Source organism: Thunnus albacares, chromosome 17 (assembly GCF_914725855.1).
Source record: "Thunnus albacares chromosome 17, fThuAlb1.1, whole genome shotgun sequence".
Lineage (NCBI taxonomy): Eukaryota > Metazoa > Chordata > Actinopteri > Scombriformes > Scombridae > Thunnus > Thunnus albacares.
In genome coordinates this window covers 14,744,289-14,767,679 of record NC_058122.1, presented here as the reverse complement: position 1 = coordinate 14,767,679, position 23,391 = coordinate 14,744,289, and the positions used below count along the sequence as shown (strand labels likewise).

Here is a 23,391-nt window from a genome sequence, read left to right as displayed (position 1 = left end):
TTGCAAGTTTTGCTAAAAACTTATCATCCATGAAATGATAAACTATTTGATAAACTGAATATAAGTATGTAAGCCTACACACACACACACACACACAAAGACACTCACTAGGCATATGGTACATATTTCAGAGTTGTTTCCTATTCTCTTTCTACCGTAGCTCACAGCAGCTGAAAGAGACAGAGACGGAAAGATAGAGAACAGTGTGTTCCCCCTGTGGGCATAGCTCGGTTGCAACATGTCTTCATTACCACAGCAATTGTTTTACTATTTTCATCAGTACCAGGAAAGGCGCCTCCACAACTGTGCCGACATGTGTGCATATTGCAATAGACGGGATAACCGTTCTATTTGCTGTTCAGGAGAGTTCCAGTTTGCCGCCATCACAGTATCTTCCCACTTCAGTTCAGAATCAACTCTGGGAAAAGTGCTGAAAAACATCAAAGTACTGAAAGCAAGTCAGTTCATACCAATATCAGTGATATCTTTCAGAGGGGCTGTCCTGGCCGACTTGCTAAAGCACGTCTTTTCATTCCTACACACAGACAGACAGAAAAGCAAAAGTTTATCTTCTCTAACACCTCAGGAGGGAGACCTCTCTCCTCCTCCTCCTCCTCCTCCTACTCCTCCTCCTCCTCCTCCACCTACAGCTTCTCTCTTACACTCACTTCTTTACCTTTCCCACAATCCTTTGATAAAAGTGCAGATAAAAGAGAGTCTGTGCTCATCTCTCTGACCATCCATCTCTCCTTGAGGTTAGCACCTCCTTTATTATTTACTATTAAATCACTAGACATACATACACACACTGCCTTGTTCTAGTAAAGCTAGTGTGTGTGTGTGTGTGTGTGTGTGTGTGTGTGTGTGTGTGTGTGTGTGTGTGTGTGTGTGTGTGTGTGTGTGTGTGTGTGTGTGTGTGTGTGTGTGTGTGTGTGTGTGTGTTTGTATGTGTGTGTGTGTGTGGGCGCAGTCCACATACTGTGGCTTTGTTTATGTATGTCTGTGTGCTTCGTGCCCCTTGTGTATGTATCTGTTCTTACCCTTTTGCTTATGTGTGTGTGTGTGTGTGTGTGTGTGGTGTGTGTGTGTGTGTGTGTGTGTGTGTGTGTGTGTGTGTGTGTGTGTGTGTGTGTGTGTGTGTGTGTGTGTGTGTGTGTGTGTGTGTGCGCGCGTCCTTGGCTGGAGGCGGTGCAGTGTGAGGTTTTTGCTGCTGTCTGAAGTCGTCCAGCCTCAGTGTCATTAGAGGATCTCTTTAATCCAGACTTTGGGAGAAACTTCTGACAGCACGCTGCAAATAGAAGGCCCCGCCGCACATGAAGAGCAGCTCGGCTCCTAACAAAACACCAAGTTTAAAGAGGCCCCTGGCCTTTTTTCCTCCTCCCACTATTCCCTCCCTTCTTTCTTCTTTGCTTTTTTTCCTGCCCTCTGTTGCTTTTACTTCACCCTAGGGAAACATGCTTGCCTTATCTGCGCAGGAGGACCACCCAGGAAAGATGACTCAGGCATTGGTGTCTGTGTGCCTGTGTGTATGTGTGTGTTTGTGTGTACACAACAATGGAATTGCGCACTGTAGCACTCACATTTTTAGAACTTTTGCTGTTAATATTAATGCATGCCCATACCTGCGGATTGCTCTGAGCGGTGTGTTTGTTGGTGCTTGCGTGCGCGTGTGCCTCGCTAATCCTTTGAGCCAAAGTTTGGAATGAAAGGCAGAGGCACATTGCTGATGGAGAGGTGAGAGAGGCCTTCAAGCACTCGACTGTGGGACTATGCAGAAGAGTACGCCACTGCCCCTATCTCTTCACTCCAACCACGTGTTTCTCTCCTTCATGTCCCTCCCCTCCTCCTCCTCAGTATCTTGCTGTTTTTTCACTCTCACCTTTCTGAACTTTCTCTTTTCTTTCTGTCTTTTGTGATATGGTCACATTTCTGCCTTATCTGTCGCAGCTTTTTGCTTTGCATTTTGTTTACTTTTTTCTCCTTCATGCACCTTTCTCTTTCATGCTTTACCTTCTTCTTCTCCCTTCTCTCCATACCCCCTCCCTCCGACTCTCCCTAAGGAAATCAGATTTCCCCTCTTCCTGGCCAGTTCACAATGATCCCAGTCTGCATGGCTGATAAAGACCATATCGCCCCGAGCATCTGGAGACACTTAAGCAGGATCCTCCACACACAGTCATTCACACACCTTCACGCACTCAATACTATAGAAACAACCAACATGTGTGTTTGTGTCTGTGTGTGTCTGTGTGTGTGTGCTTGCAGTACATGTGTGTGTATATACAGTACAGATTTAAGCTATACATAGAGTAAGATGGAGAAAATTAGGCAGCAATGATAACAGGAGCAATCAACCACGGTTGTCCTCTCTCATATTTGCTTATAAATGATTCAATAAATTACTGTTATGATTATATAAAATTGCAAGTTCATGATCATTTGAGATGTGAGCACCCAGGCTAGCGCTGGATTAAAGTCAAAGTCAGACACTGATGGTCAAACAGCATCGGGGGGCTGCACAGGTGTTCACAGGTGTTTATACTCTTGGGCCCACTTCACCAGTCTTTCCATGTCTACTTCATAGATTTATTATGTCAGCTGTCTTTCTATTGAATTCATATCCATGTCTATCAGAGTTAGTGTGATATCTGTTGCTCTGTGTCTTAAACCTGGCCCTCAGTACTGTATAATATGGTCATCATGTCTGATGGTAATATTGACTAAATACTTCCGCAGCCTTTCTGACTCACACAGCCCTTTTATTCGTCATTAGAATCATCCCCTATGATTCTGTTAATGAAGTGACAAGTGTTGAACTTGTGCCCTCAGAGTTGCTTTGAACACAGCAGATACAGAGCCCACATGAAAGAATGATGAGGAACACGTCAACAGTGAGGCCCCGTAAGTCAGCCTTACTTCCCAGAAGACCTGGTCTAGAAATGCTGTGTCACAGTGCAGGGAAACGGAAGTGGGTTTAGGGGGTGTGTGGGGTTAGTCAGGGTCTCTCATCTTCTTTCTCTTGCGTCAAAGAGGTCAGGAGAACAGAGATAGATGCAGGTGAGGTTAGGGTAACAGTGGTTAAACCTATCAAGTGGTGGAGGAGGGAAGGGGAGGAGTACATCATAGATAATACCCTGACAAACAGCAAGTGCATCATACAGTACTATAGTGATTGTTTACTCCAAAAACTGCTGAAGGGCGAGCCCCTCTACACACTCTACATCCTCATGCCTTAGATACTACAATCCAGCAACCTGTGAAAATTGCATCAACACCACTGAAAATGGTTTTCTACTATCATTGAGCCTTTGATTCACCAATAAACCAAATAGAATGATGAAACAGAAGGCAAGGGGTTGCACTGGATGGAGATGTGGGCTGTAATGGGACAGAGTCGTGACTGGCTGCAAAATACCCTAATTAATAGGATCAACACTAGGCCTAGGACGATGTGCTTATCTCTCCATTCGATACTATCACGATACTGGGGTGCCGATTCGATTCATAATCGATTCTTGAATCAAAACCAATTCTTGATTAAATGAATAGAAAAGGGGACACTATTTTCAGTATCTTGCTCCAGTATACTGTGTGCCAAACCATTCACTGGTGTCCTTAGTCCACTAAAATCCATCCAGTGTCACAGAGGAATTCACTATCATTTATCATGTCTGCTAGCAAGCCCTGCATCTCATGTGCCTCGCCTATGCCAATGGCAGACTCTCACAAGTCCTGTTTTCTCTGCCTGGGTTGGCAGTGTCTGACCGAGACCAGCTCCTGCTCTGCCTGCATCATGCTCCCCCGGGAGGAGCTCGAGCATCGGTGGACATTCAGTGAAGGGCGCAACAACTCTGTCCAAGCCGTGGGTCGACTACGACAAGGAGGATGAGCATCATGTCTTTAGGGAGGAAGACCCTGCATTGCTCTTCAAAGAGGAGCAGACAGCAGCCCACTGCTATCCACTCGACGACCTGCCTGGCCTGTTCAACTCAGCCACCTTTCCAAGCTCCTGCTGAGGATTTCACTACAGGCCTCTTCGCCCAGCCACAAGGGAGGCTGTGCCCTTATGTCATTGTCCCCAAGATAGCACCTATCTTCAATTACGTGCATTGTGAGTGGGCCTCTTCACTGACTGCTAAACCCCCAGCAGTGGCTTACAGGCCATATTCCACTGTTGAGGGCTGTGAGTAGGACAAGGGAATACCTCCCATTGAGGATGCAGTCAGGGTCTGCCTCCTCCCCTCCACCTCCCTCTGGCCCAGCGGTCGGCCATTGTCTCCCATCTGAGAGGGACAGAGTAATGGCCAGTTTCCTTGACTGCTTTTACGCCGATGCCGCCCAGGTGGTGGCACTAGCTAACAACATGGCTTTCCTGTCGGGATCTCTGGACCGACTCACGCACTGCAGACAACAGCAGCCACCCTCCTGCAAAAAACATGCTTGCAACAGCTGCCTTTTTTTGAGGATGAATTACAAGATAACTCTAGCGTGTGCACACAGTAGACTGTCCGGATGCTCCACTGCCCTCGCAGTTGAGTTCTGCCTTTTTCTTTCCTTCAGCATCACGTTATCAACTGACATTTGGAAAATCGATTTTTGACATTTGTGTATCCATTCAGAATCATAGGAGATAAGAATCACGGTTCTTATGTGAATTGATTTTTTTTACCCACCTCTAATCAACATGTTGGAAAACCAGCTAACTTTCATGCTGCAGAACTAACACTGACCTCAGAATCATCATAGTAATGAGTGTTGATTTAGAAATCCATCTCCCAGAAGCCTAAATTAGCCACTGCTAAGGAAGGAGGTTCAGTATAAAGTGGATTTACCTACACCAATGCAGTGCACTATGGTGTGATCATATGTTTAAAATGATTAATTTTCCATCAGTTTTTGCTTGAATTATTAGCTACCATGAGATCTAACAACATAACCAACAACAAATGTGTCACCTGTTTTTCAGTGTTGCCGCCTCCTTAATTTTAAGTCAGAAGTTCTCAGAGAGTTGCTACCCAGAAGTTCACCCTGGCCCTGAAGCCTAACAGTGAAGCCTATGTGTGATTTATGTCAGTGTCGTGGGTTGTAGATTAGGCGGTCATGCCTATCACCTGGACTGTGTTTCCCTCAGCCCTGAGAATCGACGAGGCAACACCTGGCCTGCTCACTCAACTCAGCTCAACTGTAAAAGCGTGTGTGTGTGTGTGTGTGTGTGTGTACTTGCACATGTGCTCATATCACTCTCTGCTTTTCATGCAGACTAATCAAAGACGAAGTGACCACATGTGCGCTCAAAACATCTGGTTCTGCGTCGCATGCAGGACCTGCGCCTTTTTCTTTCCACTGTTATCACTTACAGGCAGAGAGGAAAAAATTGCACACACACACACAAAAACAGTGCATTTTGTTCTTTCATTCTTGTTTCTTTGTTGTCTGAATCTTAGAGCACAGAATAGAGTAAATTCTTCATTGGCACCCTGGGGGGAAATATGATCAACTTTTGGTATTGGAATACATTTGGGAGGGGTTCTTATCCACTAAATGATACAGCATATCTCTCATATTGGCACCAAAGAAATAATGATCCTTAAAAGAATGCAGAGTGCTCTTTTTAGATGCCCTTGTCTAAAAATAAGTTTGGGCTAAATGAGGCCAGCATTCCAATAATTACTGTCATGACTTTATTATTAGCCTTTTAACACACAAGGAATAATCATGCTGTGTCTTGCTTCCCTTCTGTCTACCTTTCTCTCTCTTGAATCGTTTCTCATTGCCTCTGTCTGTCTTGATCTCTGTTGTTTCCTCAATTGCACTCTTTGGAGAAGTCTCTCATTCAGATTCAGCCTGTGTCTCTTCCTTGCTCAAATGTAACTGTAGATTAGTGTATATCACTCTGCGTCAGTTACACATTACACCACACAGATCTCGAGTTGCTTTTTTCTTTTTCCACAAGTCAGCCGACAACACTGACTGTCTCTCCCTTCCCCCAGGCTCTGCAGGAAAAGGTGGAAAGTCTACAGAGGCATCTGCATTGCTCAGAAAAGACGCTGCTTAGCAAAGAGCTGGAGACTGAAGAGAAGGTAATGCTGTCACTCTTTTTTCTCTCTCACTATCTTGTTCTCATGCTTGTCAGGCATGTGCAAGAGAGGCTGCCTGACTCTCACTCAAACTCATTTGCTCCTTAACGTTATCGTTGCATCACTCTCACTGCCCAACATTAACTTTTTTATACCACTGCCATCAGCCTTTCCGTCACACTTCTTTTCGCTTCTTGCCAGCACGTAACCCCTATTTGACTATTTCTTATTAACCACGCCTTCCTTTTTTTGGTTCTCTGAATCCCTTTACTGACCACCCTATGTGCATCTCTGCTCCCCTATTACCTGAAGTCCCTAGCCCCTCGCCCCTCAATTGCCATCCTTACTAGACCCTCCAGGGGGCCACAAAAGACAAATAAAATATGTGTTCTTCCCCTTACTTTCCTGCCCCCCCATCACTCTACCATCTCTCATTCTCCAGTACATAGCCAAAGATATGCCCCCTCGCACATTTCCCAAATTCCTTGAGATTTGGCTTCAAGAGCCAGCGCCTAGGGCCAGGAATGCCACCACCGCCTGTGTTCAGAGGGAAGCCTCTGTGCACACACACACACTCCCCATGGCTCTCCAGAATGCCCTGTAATCAGGCTCTATTTTGACCTTGACACACACAGAGAAGAAAGCACTAATGACTACGCTCACACAGGAGGCTGTTCTTTGTACCCTGGTATGTACACCAAAGGCATTCATTCTCTCGTGTCCCCTCTGATCCGCCCACTGACCCTTGTACACACTTCACACACTCGTCACACACCTTAGTGTCTGGCCGTCATAAATCTGCAGAAAGGGGTCAGTGGTTTTTAGAAGCCATTGGTTACTGACCCAGTCCCAGAGGCGCTGCTTGTTTTTTCCTATGACTTTGGAAGAGCTGACCTCTGAACCTGCTTGCAATAATGTCAGATCATTTTTTCTGGATACGGGTTTGGGTTACTCTTTTCGACTTTTTTAGCTTTGCATTTATGTGTTTTGTTAGTGTTATTTACTTTATGATCCATCATTGAAGACATAATCAATTGATCTGTGGGTGAAAAGTTTACCCAAAGATTGACAAAATCCCTTGACCACAACCACCATTGGTTGATTGTTTACATATAACTTCCTACACTGTTTCAGCAAGTGACACAAAGTAAGAGGCGATTCAATATCTTTCAAGATCATCTCCAGTTTCTTGCACAATAGCTCAGATACTCTGTGTCTGTCTGAGTATCCGTGAGCATTAGTAGTCTGTGTCTTAGTAGTGAAAGGTATTTAGTACTCCAGAGCATCAAGACATGAAGTAAACTTGGTTCAATCAAATGTTGGCTCACTGCTTTGAATATCCATCCATCCATTCATCCATCCATTTTCTTTACCCCTCTTCTAGAGGGGCGCAGCTGGATCCAATCTCAGCTGACATTGGGTGAGAGGCGGGGTACACCCTGAACAGCTTGCCAGTCAATCACAGAGCTAACATATAGTATAGAGACAGAAAACCATTCACACTCACATTCACACCTACGGGCAATTTAGAGTCACCAATTAACCTAACCTGCATGTTTTTGGCCTGTGGGAGGAAGCCAGAGTGCCACCCATGCAGGAATGGGGACAACATGCAAACTTCACACACAACGGCCCCAGCCGGCCAGTGGGTTCAAACCCAAAACCCTCTTGCTGTGAGGCGACAGTGCTAACCACTGCACCACTGTGCTGCTTTGAATGCTAAATCATATTCTGATTTCCATGGTGTTCCACTGGACAAAGTTTCATGACATTGTTTCATGACACATGACAAAATGATTGCAGACATCTATTCTATTAATATAAGTTAATTAATTATATATAATAAATTAATGCATGTGCTAAACACATTGCAACACTCAAAACCCACTTGTTGCTTGTGGTGTATAGAGCTTAGTCTTGTGTGGTTTGAAAATTTTTGATACTGGCGCCAGTAAAAAACACAAATTTGGCACTGACAACAAAAACTCAGCTTTTTTTGGTATGAAATCAGCAACATTTTTATTTAAATCAGGTGATATCTCGAAGCAAAGAATGAGTAAACAAGACTAAGAATCTGACTAAGCATTTGGTACATATTTTGATACTCGACAGTTGTTGATACTCTACCATGAACACATTTTACTAATTTAAAGCAAGTTCTTTTGCTGTGACAATATTGGGAGCAAAGACACAAACAGGAAGTGAGCCATTACCCAATACTCAATAGTATTCAGTGGGTAGACGTCCTCAGTGTAAATGTGTGCAGTGAACTCCACTTAGTGCTCTTCTGCTCGACCGCCAGAATTGTTGCTCAGAGTGAGCGATTGGTGGAGTGTTGTTTCTATAATCCCTGTAGCTAGGGTGAGTTTATTTTAATCTGTTACTGATTTGTTCCATTGTGCTAGAGTCCCTGGTGTTGTCCTCCTGTTATTGCATTCTTGATTACTCTCTCCTGATGTCACTGTCGCTTGTGGTTTACAGTGCTTTGCACGTAGCTACACATGTGCGTAGGTGTGTATGGGCGCCTGTCTTTTGCCAGGGAGTCACAGTTCTACTCCCTGTGTGCAGAGAGACACACTACCTTAATGATATATTAATCCTAATCATATATTTACTCCTACCCTGCTCTCGCCTAAGGTCAGGTGTGTGTGTGTGTGTGTGCGTGAGGTGTCAATAGGGAAACAGTTTTTCTGCTGTATGTTTTTGATTTGTTTATGTTACTTTGTACATTTGTGTACATTGTACATGCATCTGCGTTATTGCGTGCACAATGCAGATGTGCATATTTTGCTGTGTATGTGTATGATAATAAACTCTCTCAGCCTCTTCACAATGATATTGCCCTAGTTTATCTGCCAAGACGTGTCTTTGCAATCCAATCTCTCACACGCTAAAACAGCCTTTCTGCCCAGACTTCACACAGATGTTGCTTGCCTTGCTATTGCAAGGGCCCTCGCAGGCTCCCCCACTCTAAAATGGCGGATCAGCAGCTCACTGTGTGGTTCAATTCTCCTTGAAGAGAGGAGCAGAGTGTTGAGGAGTACAGCTCTTTGTATAAATACATAATGATACAGTGGGCACAGTGAACTGTACAAGTTTTAGAGATGTATCGTCCTGCAACACGGGAGCTCTGTAAAATGAAAAATAAATAATTTCTTCAGATATACTGTAGAAATGCAGAGGACTTGAACTTTTCCTGTATGCTGTTTTTGTGAAGGCACATTATATCAGCAGCTACCAATCCATCTCATAGTTCTAACAACTTCAAGATCTGTAGCCACTTCTAATCTCTTCCTGCCTTTTTCCTTTTTTTCCTTTTTTTTTTTTTTTGTTTCTTTTCTCCCTCTTGCAGCAAAGCGTTTTTGAATTCAAATCGCTCCTTGGTGAACTCTCTGAGTGCCAACTCAGTGGATGTGGAGGTGCAAACTTTGTGAGTGGCATCACTTTTGATGTACCCCCTTGTTCCTGACAAGGTTTTTGTCACTTTGGAACAAGGGGGTATATCAAAAATGTCTTTCCAGCAGCTACTCACCTCCACCCCCCCAACCCGTCCCACGCATGCCTGTACACACACACCCCAACTTCATTAGCATACATCAAGCTTCCCAACAATGTGACAAACTTCATTTGAACGTTGAAAGTGTTGAGGGCTTGTTCCTTTCTGCTGGCAGCTGTCAAAAACCACACCATCTGACAGTACCAAACGCAAGGGAAAGTCAAAACCACAATCTAAAGACTATATATAGATGAAATGTTGTCATTTTAAGATGACTGGGAGGGGAAAACGACTGCCGCTCGTCGCACTCTTCAAAACTAGAGAATCACGCTTCATCAGGAACAAACAAAATCTCATCTTAAAAAGAGCTGTGGAGATGAAACCTGATTATCTCCAGAAAGTCAAAGTCCTGTTTTTAATGCTTTGGGAAATAGTGGCACACATTTTTTTTTCTTTGTGGTTCCCTTCCTATCTTTTCTTTCCTGCTCACTCTCATCTGGAGTCTATCAATGACCGAAACCTCATGAAAGGTTTGATCAATAGTACTGTTCAAAAGCACCAAACATCTGTCTTAATGGTGAGGAAGCTTTTTTTTTTTTATAGATGCAGTCACATGTCTTCTGCTACCTGTCAGAAAAACAAACATGTCTTTGCTGTGAAAAAGATGTTAAAAGAAGGGGAAAATGTGTATTTGCGTGAAGAAAAATAGAGATGTGAGAGGAGGGACTTTGGAAGGCGAGTAGAGGATGCAAAGCTGGAGGAACAGTGTCTCACAGGGAACGAGGCAGACATCTTCGGGGAGTTTGAGATATTCCTGTTATGAATTTTAACAACATTGAGAGACACGGTGAAGTCAGACATTTGAGTTGATACTTTACCTATCCTTGTCTGTTTTTTTCTGGATCTGTTAGCCTCGCACACGTTTCAACAACAGAGGTTGTTGTCTTAAAAAAAAAAAAAAAAGGCTGCTGCTTCCACCCACACACATTGCATAGTAAACTATAGCTGAGCTTTAGTTAGACATACTGTGGAAATATGTGATTGCAAATGCTTTAGTCTGCTACTGTGCAGCAAAAGAAGAAATTTCTATCACATGCCTTCAAGTTTATGTAGATATACAGTATATATGTATGTGTATGTGACACGATAATGCAGAATAAAGACCTTCTTTATGATCAGGGCGATACAACTTGCTAAAATTAGCGATAAGTGACGGCCAGTGCAGCCATTTAGTGCTGTTTGCCATGAAGTAATTAGGACAAATGCCAGATACACAGCTTTACTGTATCACATCATACTTTAGTTCAAGTTTTGGCTTCCCGCTATAGTTGTTACTAAAGCAAACATTCATGGCTTGTCTACTTTCATCAGCCTTACCACTAGATGTACAGTATCCAGTCGTCCTGGTGAATACGCCGTTGTTGCCTTGCCCATTCCAATGTATGGGAAGGCAAATGGGGACAGCATTGCCACAAAGGAGCTTGTAATTTAGGCAGAGCGGATCTCTCATTGCTGCGGTGACTGCACCATACATGAACCAAGAATGCAAAATTAAGGAGCTTGGCTTTTGAAGAATCTAGACTTATATTCGGAGTGGTTGGTAAGGGATGTGTTTATTCAACCATTGTTTATTGCTTTGGTCTGAGGTAGCGGAGTGTGTTTTGTCTTGGCTTGCCATTTTGTTATGACTACAGAAGCTGCTATAGATAGAGATAGACATTTTGAAAATCTGCACTCCCGTAGCTTCAGCTCATTTTTTATCTCCTGGACATTCAAATTAAAGCTTCTGAAAACCATTTTTTGCCACTTGTTTGAAAAGGTCACTCTCAAATTATCCTTGACTTCATTCTCACACAGGGAGAAAAAGACACATTTGCGTAAACTGTTGGACTCTCGACCCGATATTATTGGCCCGACACTTTTAAATGAATAGGGCAGAAGGAGCCTGAAAAATTGGCAAAGTTGTGGCAGACTAATCTACTGCACACTGTGCCGAGACAAAGTGAGCTGCTTCATGTTGGGATCATTTATACCGGGGATTGCTTTGAAGTGCTTCCCAATCCCTTTCATTGTGCCCAGGAAGATTAATTAGCCAAAGCCAGAACAATCAGTTAAATCCACAACAGGAAAATTATTTTTAGGAAAACCAATCTTTTTCCCTCCCCCTCACCTCGTTCACGCTCTCTTCACTTGAAAGACTGGACTGATGAGAGGTGGGGAGCTGGACTTTGGCTCTGTCAAAGACATTATGATTGGTTAAAATGCTGAGACTCTGGTTACACCTTGAAATGTGTGGGTGAAAACTGTTGCTTTTCACAGCCGCCGTTAATTCCTTGTGCTCTGTTAAACTATTCATCAAGCTCTGAATTAATTGATTCAGCAACTCTTTTCGAAATGCTGTAAATGCTTTTTACAATACTGTAAAAGCTCTGTGTTTGTGCACACGTCTGTGTCTCTGCGCATATGTATGTGTGTGTGTGTGTGTGTGTGTCCATTCATGTGTGTTTGTGGGTAAAAGGGGGGGTTGCGCTAACCAAACCCTTTTCAACTTCTATAATCAGACTCTGGTTTAGTGGAGTGTAATTTAGCCCCAGACAGACTTCCTCCAGTCCTCCCCAGTGGAGCTAGCTAGCTAGCTCGCTATTGAGCTGCTGCTGTGTTTGATGTGTTCTGCCCTCCACCATGGCCCTGTCCTCGTCCAAACCCAGCTGCGTCGAGCCCATAAATGCATTGTGTCAGATTTGGCTGTAGTCATCAGCAGCCAGTAGGGGGTGTTGTGCAGAGCGAGTCATGCTGGTCTGCGGACCCCCTGTGGAGATGTGAAGGAGCTGTGAAGAGCGAGGGAATACTCTGAGCCATGAATAAAGAGGGGATACCCACTGTCTGTGACTGTGTGTGAGTGTGTGTCTGTGTGTGTATGTGTGTGTGTGTGTGTGTGCGCCTCCTCCAAAGGGAGCTGTTCTTTTGGTGGCCTTGTCTGGAAGTGTATTCATGCAAGTGTGTATGTGAATGAGTAGCAGAGTCAGTTATTCAGCAATATCAAGGAGCACTAATAATATAAAGTGACAATGAGTTTGATTGATAGATTGAGCCTTTTTTGCATCAGTTGAATATTTCACTATCTGTGTAGGTGTCTGCTTGGATATTACAGACATATTAATTTGATGACTGAATAACACATGTAATTAGGATTTATTAATCTGTTAGTTCAGTTGTTCTTTTTAAGTTGACTGAAGCTGTTTGGTTGTCTTCTCAGGTGACTGTGGTGCGTCAGGAGTACGAGGAGAGGATCAAAGGTTTGATGCCGGCAGAGCTCAGACAGGAACTGGAGGACACCATCACGTCTCTGAAAGCGCAGGTGAGAACTGACTGTTTGCCAGACACACAGATCAGCTACAGACCGGACCAGAACAAACATGCGAATATATTTAATCTGTTTACTTACTTTAGCTTACAAAATTCTCCTCATCTGTCTTTTCCTCCTTTATTGGTTCTTACCTTTTGAAATTCTTCTGTTACATTTTGACATACTTATCAGCTCTTCATCATGTACCAGTAATATATTATTTGTATACGTATTTCCTAATTGTCTTTTTTTATTTTCATATTCTTGTATCGATACCTACACTACATGAGCAGCCCAACTTAATTATTTCAGTGTGTGCACACTCAGCCAACAAAAACAATTCTGATTTCATGAAATAAATCTGGAATAAAGACCAAACTGCTACAACTTTGAAATTAGACCATGATGCATTACACTGTATGAATTAAGACCAGTGGTTTGAAGTCACAAGTGTGCACTAACTACCAGATTCAAGCACTGTGACAGTTCACACTCGTCCTGCAGAAGTGTCACTGAGCAATGCACTGAACTACTGTCAGCCGCAGGATTGCTTCTTTGGAACAAAGCCTGAACATTGATCTTCCTGTTGAGCACAAAGAATATTTACTATAGGGCCCAGAAATATTGGACAGTATACATTGGATTGAATGTCAAAGTAAATGTTTGTGGCCATGTAGCGCACAAGGATATGTTATAGTTGAAGTTGATATTATTTCCTTTTGTCCTCTACCTCCCCTGCTATTAATCAATCAAAACTGACAGAAACATAACCCAAACATTCTGTATGAATATGCATGTCAGAATTATTTATTTGGAAGAGAAAGATGATGGCTTCAATGTGGTTTTGGTGTGGCAGTCGATCATAGACTTTGCTTTCAATTTGGACTCTGCCAATCCTCTTTATAAACCTTAATCTCCTCTCTTTTTCCATCAGGTCACACAGTAACCTTCCTCAACCACAATCGTATAGCCATGTTGTTCCTCTGAGCCATGTCTTACTGATTTCAATGGGCTCATTTTGACACTGAATCGCAATAAAGGGCTTTCATTTTTTCAGCATTTACATTGTAAACAAAAGAGGGTATTCTGTAACGATGATAGGGCCCTGCAGTACACGTTTTTGTAAAGGGGGCTCATCATAAACCCTTGCCTTGTTCTAATAGCTCTACCAAGATCTCATTTCAGTGCACAGACCACAGCTCTGTGATTGGATATGTTTATAAGATGTAATTCGTGACCAGAATGGTCTCTCCTCTCATTGATGATGTCTTGGGTTTTGCACATTAAAGTGCATTATTTTTACATAGGGGGGGAAAAAGGTGGGGAGAGTTTTCGTGTCTCTGGAGGCATCCAACCACATTTCGATGGGGTTTTGCATATACTTCACCACTGTGAAGTGCCAAATGAAATGCTAGAACTTTCCTGAGGTCTCCCCCACAGAAAGGAATGTACCCTCGGCTCCAGTACGGTAGTCCCAGAACAATACAGATTCTTTTGGAGTCATGATTATTCTGCCAGGCTCTAGATGCCGTGTAAATGTAGATGGGGTTTATTTTCACTTCAGCCAAAGACACTTCATAAATAAACTCACACTTTGTAGCCAAACAAAAGAATGGCGAGGCCTCCTCTTGCGCCGCCCTAACCTCAGCTAACCTGGCTCATAATCTTCCCTCTGTCCCCATGTGCCTTAACCCCTCTGCCCTAATCTCCTGACCCCCAACCCCTGCCGTCCTGACCCCTGGACTCAACAACCAAGCCTTTCTTCCACTTCTCCCTACTTAGCTAACCCCCTCCACCAAAAAGCACAACTGACCCAAAGCCATCGTACCTTCTCCACTTCCTGTTTCTGATGCTTTTTTACTCCCTTCATTGTATAAGTAATCAGTGTGAATACATTTTGAAGATTACTCTGTGCCAAAGTTTGCTTTGTGCATCTGTGTTGCAGGTTAACTTCCTTCAGAAGAGAGCCTCTTTGCTACAGGAAGATCTGGATGCCTGCCGCAGCAGGAGGTTAGCATGATTGTTTAGATTGGATAGAAACATGTGTGCATACGTGCCTGTGCTTCGTGCATGTAGAAGTTTGTAGAAGTTGCCTGTACAGTACAGTGAATATATATATATATATATATACACACACACACACACAGATTCCACACCAGTGTGTCACTGACAGGGAGTATGGATGAGTAAGAACATCTAAAGTTACTCATAGGCTTACAGCGTAATCTGTTAGGCACAGTTAATGGTGCAGATACATTAAATGACGCCTTACTTGTCTTTGACTGTGACAGCTTCTAGTGCTGAGGGCTTTGATTTGCCTCCCATCCATCGTACTGTAAGAGCCATTTATGTCTATATGTAAAGCATCTATACATGCAGTGATAAGAGAACTAGTCAAACAATGCTCACTCACATCTCTGCAAACATCTCTCAGGACTCTCAGTCACGCACATCGCAGTAAATGACCCGTTCTTTAAATGCGCTCTACCTCACAACCTACAGTGACTCAGACGTTGAGAATCTCATAGGAGCAGTTAATCAGATAGAAGTAGCTCAAATTTGTTCTTAAGAGTAAGTGTAATGTTGGCTTCACACTATATCTCTTTTTGCGCAGGTAACCCAGACGAACCACAGCCTGACCTTACTCTGGGATATGAAGGATGAGACAACCAATCAGATGTGAGCATTAATGACTGTTATTTTACACACCTGTCATGCCACTGGATCAGTCATCTTTTAGTTTGATGTGCTGTTGTCTTTTGTGGTTTTAACATTTTGAATTATTTATTCATCATCAGATTTCAGCTTTTACTAAAATGTTTTTATGTTCACAGCTGTTGACCTTGATATTATTGATATTATCAGCGCAATGTTATTATTGTCAATGGTATTTGATAGACATTTGATATCAGTTGTCATGTCTAGTAAAATGAACCATTTTTAATAAAAGACTGCATCATTTTCCATTGTCATGCTTCTTTTTTTCTGAGCATGTTTTTCATCTTCTTCAAAAACCTCATAATTAATCCCTCAATTAGAGAAGGTCAAGCTGTTGCCCTTGGTTTTATATGACCACAACATGCATGTTAACCAAGATTAGTGCTGTAACTTTACACTAAAGTCAAAGACCTTGAATTCCCATCTCCCCCATCACTTTTTAGCATCGCCTTTCTGTTCAAGCTCCCATTTGAACTGTAAAGAGAACTTGGGGGTTTGTGGTTGGTTCAGATAAAGAGCGTTGCGAGTCGATTGTTTGAACCTCAGGCCAAACGCTACAGTCCTTGGGCCCAGTGTTTCTGCCTCTGCCACCACTTTGTGTTTTACCAGCGGTTCCACTCAAACCCAAGCTGAATAACTCAGACACTGAAGTCCACGAAATGGCCGCCATGTCTCCAAGTCTCCTCCGATGTCTCCAGAGTGCGGAGGTTTTATGATGATAATAACATTTGGTGGACCGAGGGTGGGCTTCATAATGATCCCCCATCCATTGGTATTTTGTGTCTCTGGTAGGTGAGGAATGCATTGGGTTTGAATACTGATCATTTCAAAAGAATCCATTTTTTTTCTCCTGGAAAACAGTTCGGAGGCGTTATTAAATTCCAAAATCAGATTTGATTTCAAAGAGCCCCAACACTTATTTGCATTGGAATTGCTTTCTTTTTACACTCGCAGTTCGCACACGTCCACGTGTTCCCATTGTCCATGACCTGTTCTGCTGTCTCCAAACGAAACACTATACTCCTCTCTGTATTTATTTGATGTGCTGATTCTGCTGCCTGGGCAGAGAGAGGGGGAGAAGAAACAAAAAAAAGAGAGAGAGGACTGTCAGACCGACATCTGAGAAACAGGAATTTAGTCTTTCAGCACAAAGCCTCTGTAGAGCCTGTTGTTTCTGGAAGAAGTGCATAGAAGACTCATAACTATTGCAACATAGCATAGTTGCATGTGCATTCATGTACATGTATGTGTGACATTCTTGCATGTACCATATGTGTGATTTCAAATGTGCATCAGTAACAACCTCAAATGAACCGGGTTTTACAGTGTCAAATCTGTCTGACCATGTCTAAAGGCAAATGTTTTGTTTTGAATGACCACACTTTAGGCAAACCTGCCATCATACCCTCTTCTTGACTGCATCCTTCTCCCTCCTGGATCTCTCTCCAAGACTTCAGTGTTTCTGGGTGTCTGTAGTTTCTACATAATGAATTGTACAAACAGTAAGAAGAGTAAAGTCACTCTAAAACAGAACAGAGGCAGGTTTGCTGTTTCAAGCTTTCGATTTTACCTCAAAACCATCATTAGGAGCAGGAAGAGTTGTTACGAAACACCATCTAATTAATGCCAGGTAGCTGTGCTAGCTGATTGTTCAGCCACTTAGTTTTCACAGATTGTCTCCAGCTTCATCAGAAATTCTGTTGAACTGATAACATTTATGGACAATATACAAAACCATAGAAATAATAAACCTTCCTTCAACAGTGGTCTCAATGCTTCAAAGGAATTGAAGTTGTTTACATGACATTGGTTGTTGATTTGTGTTGCTGCATTTCAGTCTGTGAGCAATCAGCTGGTACACCTGTTATCTCCACCTGCTTCTGATGATGTTTTTTAAAGTAAAACAAAGCTTGAAAGCCTTTTGGAGTAACTCAACTCTTACACATTCTAAATATCAGTGGTCATGGTTAAATCAGTCTCTTCCCAAAGGCAGCCATGGTGTTGCATTCGGTTGTACACATGAAAAGTAAAAGAAATAGTTGTGTGAAAAATGAAAAAAGAGAGTTTGAGAGAGAAGTTCACATTCCGTCTACTTTAGCGCCTCCACACACCTGGCCAAATGCTGTGTAAGGTCAACATTATTGAAAGATTGTCTGTTTTTGAGAGTTTGTTGTTGTTGTTAGACATCACCTACCCAATTCCACCATTGGGAAAAGGGTTCAGACACTGTTAGGCGATCCAACAAGTGCTGAGTTTGAAGCATAATGAGGTCCATGAACATCTTTGTGATTCTGGAATTTACATATAAGCTTTTTTCCAAAGCAACATACAAATCAGGTATAGTCCAAGTCACAGTAGATCAAGGAGAAGCCTTTTAGAATAATGCCTCAACACAAGGGAATTGGGAGGGCTACATTGAACAATTTTTGCCATTTTCCCAAACAAACAATCCAACATCATCATACCTAGCTGAGAAAGAAGGTAGGTTTTTAACATCTCTTTTTTTTCCATTCTTCACACAACTGCTTCTTTTCCATTTCGTATGTACGAACAAGTACAGCACCATGAATGTCTTCAAGGAGATACTGTTTGAAACTATGCACTTTTCTCCACATTTGTATGATTCATCCCTACTCTTTTGCCCCGCCTTTGCGTATGCCATTTTAAACAGCTATGCACACTTTAACCTTCAGATGTGGTCAAATGTGGCCTTTACTGAAATTGCTGGACCCAGCCCCTACCAGTTCTACCATCAGATAGGGGGTTTCGGATGCTGTTGGATGACCCAACAAGCACTTTTGTTTCAACCATACTGAGGCATTAAGGTTCACTTTACATAGAGCTGCTGGTAATGTCAATCCAAAGGTTAATGCCTACTCTGTCTTATTTAGCAGGCCTGTGTTTTGTTCATTTACACCCAAACAGGCTCTAGCCACAACCTTTCCTTTAATCTGTGTTATTACTCTGACATAATTTCACTCTAATTGATTGTCTACCACCAAAATAACCTCCATAATTGTGCTTGTGTAAATACAAGCCATGAATGTCATTTCCACACAGCCGACATGGCCCCATTAAGGATCAAAGCCCTCGCTTCCTCTCAGTTATCTCCACATCAGACAGCGGACTGTTGTGTGACAACAGTAAAGGGCAGTCATGGAGCTCCCAAGGTTTCCACTCATCCGCCATATTCTCTTTTTACATCTAGCACTTAGTGCTCGTGGCTAGTGTATGGCGCCTGTTCATGTGAAATTTTAGTGACTTTCATGTGTTTGGTTGAACTAGAGGTTTTAATGTTTTTATTGCCTAAAGAGCAGCTTTCACAAAGGCCCATTTAAAAACCACTGCATACAAAAAAAAGTGTGCTGCGTGACTGACACTGAATCAGAAATGTAGATCATTTGGAGATGCAGTTTTTCCTCACTTGAGAGAAACAAACCAGTTTTTGTTGGCAGCATTTTATTTCTGTAGGATGTTGGACAGGTTATTTGAGGGCATTTATCCAAAGACCAGCAGTAATTTCTAACATTGTAGAGCAGGGTGATTCGAGGTCATTCAACGCCTCTCTTCCCTGCCTGCGTCTTACAAGATTTACACATGTGACATATGTGCGCTCCGCTTGAGTACTTGTGACAAGCTTCTGGGATTGACTGTACATCAGCTTGTGATTGACAAAGTCATTGTACATGTGTGTTTGCATGTGCGTGAGCCATGTGTCACTGGAGCTTTTTATAGAGCTGTATTCTGAGTCAGATCCTAGGAGGCCTGTGTTTTGCTGTTATATGCTGCTTGCATAAATAAAACTGCTTATCGCCAACACTTCTCACACACACATTTCACTTAGGCTGTTTATTCTGTCTTCCATCGTGTTTTCTGCCTTCTCTGTCTTTGTCTTTCCTCCTAACTTGTATCATTCTTCCTTTGTTGATACGGTATTTATGGCAGTGATTTTTCCTTTTTTCCCTGCCCTGTCACTCAAATGCAACAAGAGCTATGAAAAGGATATGTAACCGTGTGATTCGAGAACAAGTGGGTTAGAGGCTATACAGCCTTAGTGAAGAAGGCACAGCAGGTTGTGTTTGTGTGATTGTGGCTTGAATTTGCCGTCTGGGCTGATGGTGTGGGTTGAACAGAGGGACAGAAGACCATGCAGTCAAGACAGTGTGGGAGGTTTTATCTGTATCGCTTGCCCTGTGTCTCTGTCTGGTTATCTGACATCTCTGTCTCGCACTTTCATTTTATCTCTTTCATGCTCCTCTGTTATTATACACAAATTCTTGCACCAGAAGTTGTAATTTGTAAATAAACAATGTCCAGGTCCAAACTAATGCAGTTGAAATGAAACTTTTTTTTCCATTTTTAGCCTCCCAGCTAGGCCAGCATTTTGAACCAAAGAAAATAAACTTAAAAAGTATTCTCTAAAGTGGATCATTTAAAAATGTAGTACCACAGTGGAAAGGGTTAGCATATGGCAAGTTGTGTTCAAACTGAACGCAAAGCAAAATTTCATCTCACATTGTTTTTTCGGAGTCTTTTTCCTTTTGTCTCTGTACGTTTATGAAACGGAGTCATTTGGGATAAGCACTTGCACTGAGGACTCAGTATCTCAATTTGTATCTCATCTATTCATGTCCACACGTGTTTTTGCATTGTCTTTATATACAGTCGTACAACCTCTGAAAATCACTGTGCATTCAGTCTGAATTCAAGCTCTGAGATTTAAAAACTACTGAGAATTTTCACAAAATTTGGTCTAAATGTACTTTCAAAGCTTTCTCCACACTGCTGCATGCAATATGTTATTGTACTAGAAAATACTAACTCATCTCTATTTTCTGTTTAAATCCAATTTTAGGATATTTTGTCTAAAACAGTACCTGAATCAACTTAATCAACTTTAAAAATCCAACATCCACAATATGTGTGTAATCTATAAAAGTATGTAAACTCCTCCTCAGGTCATCAAACCCCCAAAATTCCCAGAAATATTACCTAGAATATGACCTCTATCTACTCTGTAATATCTACAGCTCTGAGAGGGGAGCTTTAAAAAAGTGATATACAATATGACTATCAAGAAATCTCAATTATCTGACTGTCATAAGATCTATTTTGGAGAATTGTGACTTGCTGGTGTATACAAACAACACTTGAAAATGGTGTTAAGCTGCTCCTCAAATGGCCTGCACTTGTATCATTGAAAAGATAGACTTATGTGGACATTGTGTATGTCTGAATGTTATAAACACTACTGAAACTCACAATCTTCTAGTCAAGTGAGACAAACCCTCATCAGAGTATGCCTGTGTTGCCATGGTGCTCACCCCTTTGATACGTCACACCCTTCTAATGGAGGAACAGGAAGCGGAGAAAGAGATAAAAATCTGGCATCTGTTGAATGGACGAGCAAGTTAATCACCTTACCGGTCTGGGAACCCTGCGCTCCAGAGTTAGGAAAGAGGAAGATGGGGTTAAAGTGATGGATTAAGGATGAGTGAGGGAGCCCAGGGTTCAGGTTAAGACTGATTCGGAGAAGGATCGCTGTCCTGTCAAGCATGGCAGAACAGTGGCGTCCGGCCTGTGAAGTGTCTGCATGGTGCTTCAGTGCGAGCAGCAGAGGAAATGAAAGTCATTACTGTCAGTGTGGAGTGAGCTTCATGGCCCAATTGGATTAGACAGTGCATCCGACATTGTTTCTATACATTGGTAGACTTAAAAGTCAAGCGCAAAATGGGATTAAAACGAGGGAAAAAAACCAATAAATAACCTTCAACAACCCCCCCTCTCTCTTTTTGCGCTCTCTTTTATTTCTTCCCTGCCTTCCATCACTACCAATTCCCTACCTATTTTATGTCTCATTCTTTCTTCATAGTCTTTTCTCTCTCACCTGTCTCGCTCCCTATTTCACTCTCCCTGACACATCTCTCTTTCCCTTCTTCCGTCTTTCACACGCTCATCCCCATCATCAAAATGCACAGGTGGGCGCTGACTCCCACTCGCACTTTACATTCTCTGTTTTGCAAAAAACCCATCCTTCTGGGGCCAATTGGTGCTTGAAATCCAACTTCATTCCCCTCAAACTGAACCCTTTCAAAAACAACCCCCTCCTCCCCACATCACCACCACCACCACCACTCGTGCTCTCTTTTTTTTTCTTCTCCTCTTCCTCTTTCAAAACAGCCCCATAACAAACTGGTGAATTGTTGCCCTTCCTTAACTTTTAAGGGTATTATGCACCATGTCCAACTTCAAAGCCTGTCTTAACTCCACACTTTAATTGTATCTTCCCCAGCTCTCTGCATGCCATTTGATTCTGCTGACAACAGCACTTCTCCCTCCGTTCTCCTCCATCCTACTCCTCCCATCCTTCTCTACCACACTTTGGTCCTCACTTATGTTGTATGTTGACCCCCTGCACCCCCACCACAGCTCCTCTCATCAGCTCCTTGCTCCCTTCTGAGGCCATTGTCCCCCTGTTGTCACCGACTTTGAAGAGGTAGCCTCCATTTCCTCTCTCGGCGGTCAGTTGTTGCCCAGGGTGTGTACACACCAAACAAACTTGAAACAGTAACCCCCTGTCCTACATTGGCTAGATCCTGCTCTCTTTATCTGCTCTCTCTCTCTCTCTCTCTCTCTCTGTGTCTGCCTGTGTGAGCTGACTTCCTCCTCATGGCTCTGGTTGATAATTGCCATAAGCTTCCCTGTTGGTTTCATTTTCCATTGTCCTCCCCCAAATTCTTGGCTCTGGCTTGAGATAAAGGGATGAGTACTTCAAAGGGGTCTGCAAAGAGTTTAACCCCAAGCCGAAAGGAACAGCACACAATACTGTAATTGAGAGCAGTTACTGATCACAGAGCTGCAGCACTGAGAGGACACCACCGGTAGACGCACACACACACACTCCGAGTGTTTATGACTGCAACTGAGGTGGCCAGTAGCAGTTACGACAGGCCAAGACTGCTCAGGAGACCATATAACCCAGTCGTAAAAACCTCTCCAGCCTGCTTAAGTTGCTGGATAGGAGGCGATTTCATGTCTTTAGACACCATAAGAAGTTCTATCTCTGTGTATGATGTGCAAAAAAAAGGGAGCAGACAACATTAAAGAATTGATTGGGCCCTTAAGTGATTTACACGTGTCCTTCCGTCTCTATTTATAGTGCTCTTTGTAGTCAGGCTGAATTTGACCTGTCCCTGTAATAATATCTTCCTAAACTGAGAGACAGCTACACCCCATAACCTCTCCCCCTGAAGTCCTCTTTCAAGGGTCTTTTTATAGGGCCAGGAGCAAAGGACACCCCTGGTCTCCGGCCAGTCACAGACCTAGGGTCAGCTCCTGAGGGGCAGCAGGGAAGACCCCAACCTATAGAGGGACCTCCCATGAACCACAGAGGGGGTTGACAGGGCAGGACATGAGGGCCCAACTGGCCCCTGGTACTGGCAGGAGGTCCACACCATCGCCATGGTGATGGTTTCCACCCTGGTGCGTTTACTGTCAGAGGTCAGACTCAGCCCTCCAAAGTTAACAAAGGCTGACATTGTCTGGTTGGCATTCTGTATATAAGCCAGATGACCTGTATACCTACAAAAAGGCCCAGACTGTGTAGACGTGCTTTTATGAGATAACAAATGATGTTTGTGTTAATTTTTTTTTACTCCTGAGTAGTCATCACTGCCTCACATCTGGCGCCAGACTTACTGTACATCAGTGGCTCCCAAACCTTTTTTTCAGCTATGTACCCCCACAGTCCTGTC

At 43.0% G+C, this 23,391-nt stretch overlaps 1 protein-coding gene and 1 long non-coding RNA gene across 3 annotated transcripts in view; one reads left to right on the top strand and one right to left on the bottom strand.

Annotated features, from left to right (window-relative positions):
* The window catches only part of cep112 (centrosomal protein 112), a 100,273-nt gene extending 84,390 nt beyond the window's left edge, over nucleotides 1–15,883 (top strand). Inside the window, exons 24-27 of one of the 2 annotated variants that reach the window (XM_044332200.1) lie at nucleotides 5,991–6,080; nucleotides 12,830–12,931; nucleotides 14,865–14,929; nucleotides 15,534–15,883. In XM_044332200.1, coding sequence (XP_044188135.1) covers nucleotides 5,991–6,080; nucleotides 12,830–12,931; nucleotides 14,865–14,929; nucleotides 15,534–15,537 — 261 coding nt within the window. In that variant the 3' untranslated portion in view covers nucleotides 15,538–15,883. Of the gene's footprint in view, nucleotides 1–5,990; nucleotides 6,081–12,829; nucleotides 12,932–14,864; nucleotides 14,930–15,533 lie in introns of those variants that run through there. The other variant, XM_044332201.1, reaches the window with a different exon arrangement.
* On the bottom strand, nucleotides 800–7,660 carry LOC122967516. Its single transcript, XR_006398623.1, has 3 exons — nucleotides 7,591–7,660; nucleotides 6,503–6,507; nucleotides 800–812 (listed from the first exon to the last, which is right to left on the bottom strand). It is a non-coding gene; the product is annotated as an uncharacterized LOC122967516 (long non-coding RNA).
* Nucleotides 15,884–23,391: the final 7,508 nt, after the last annotated feature.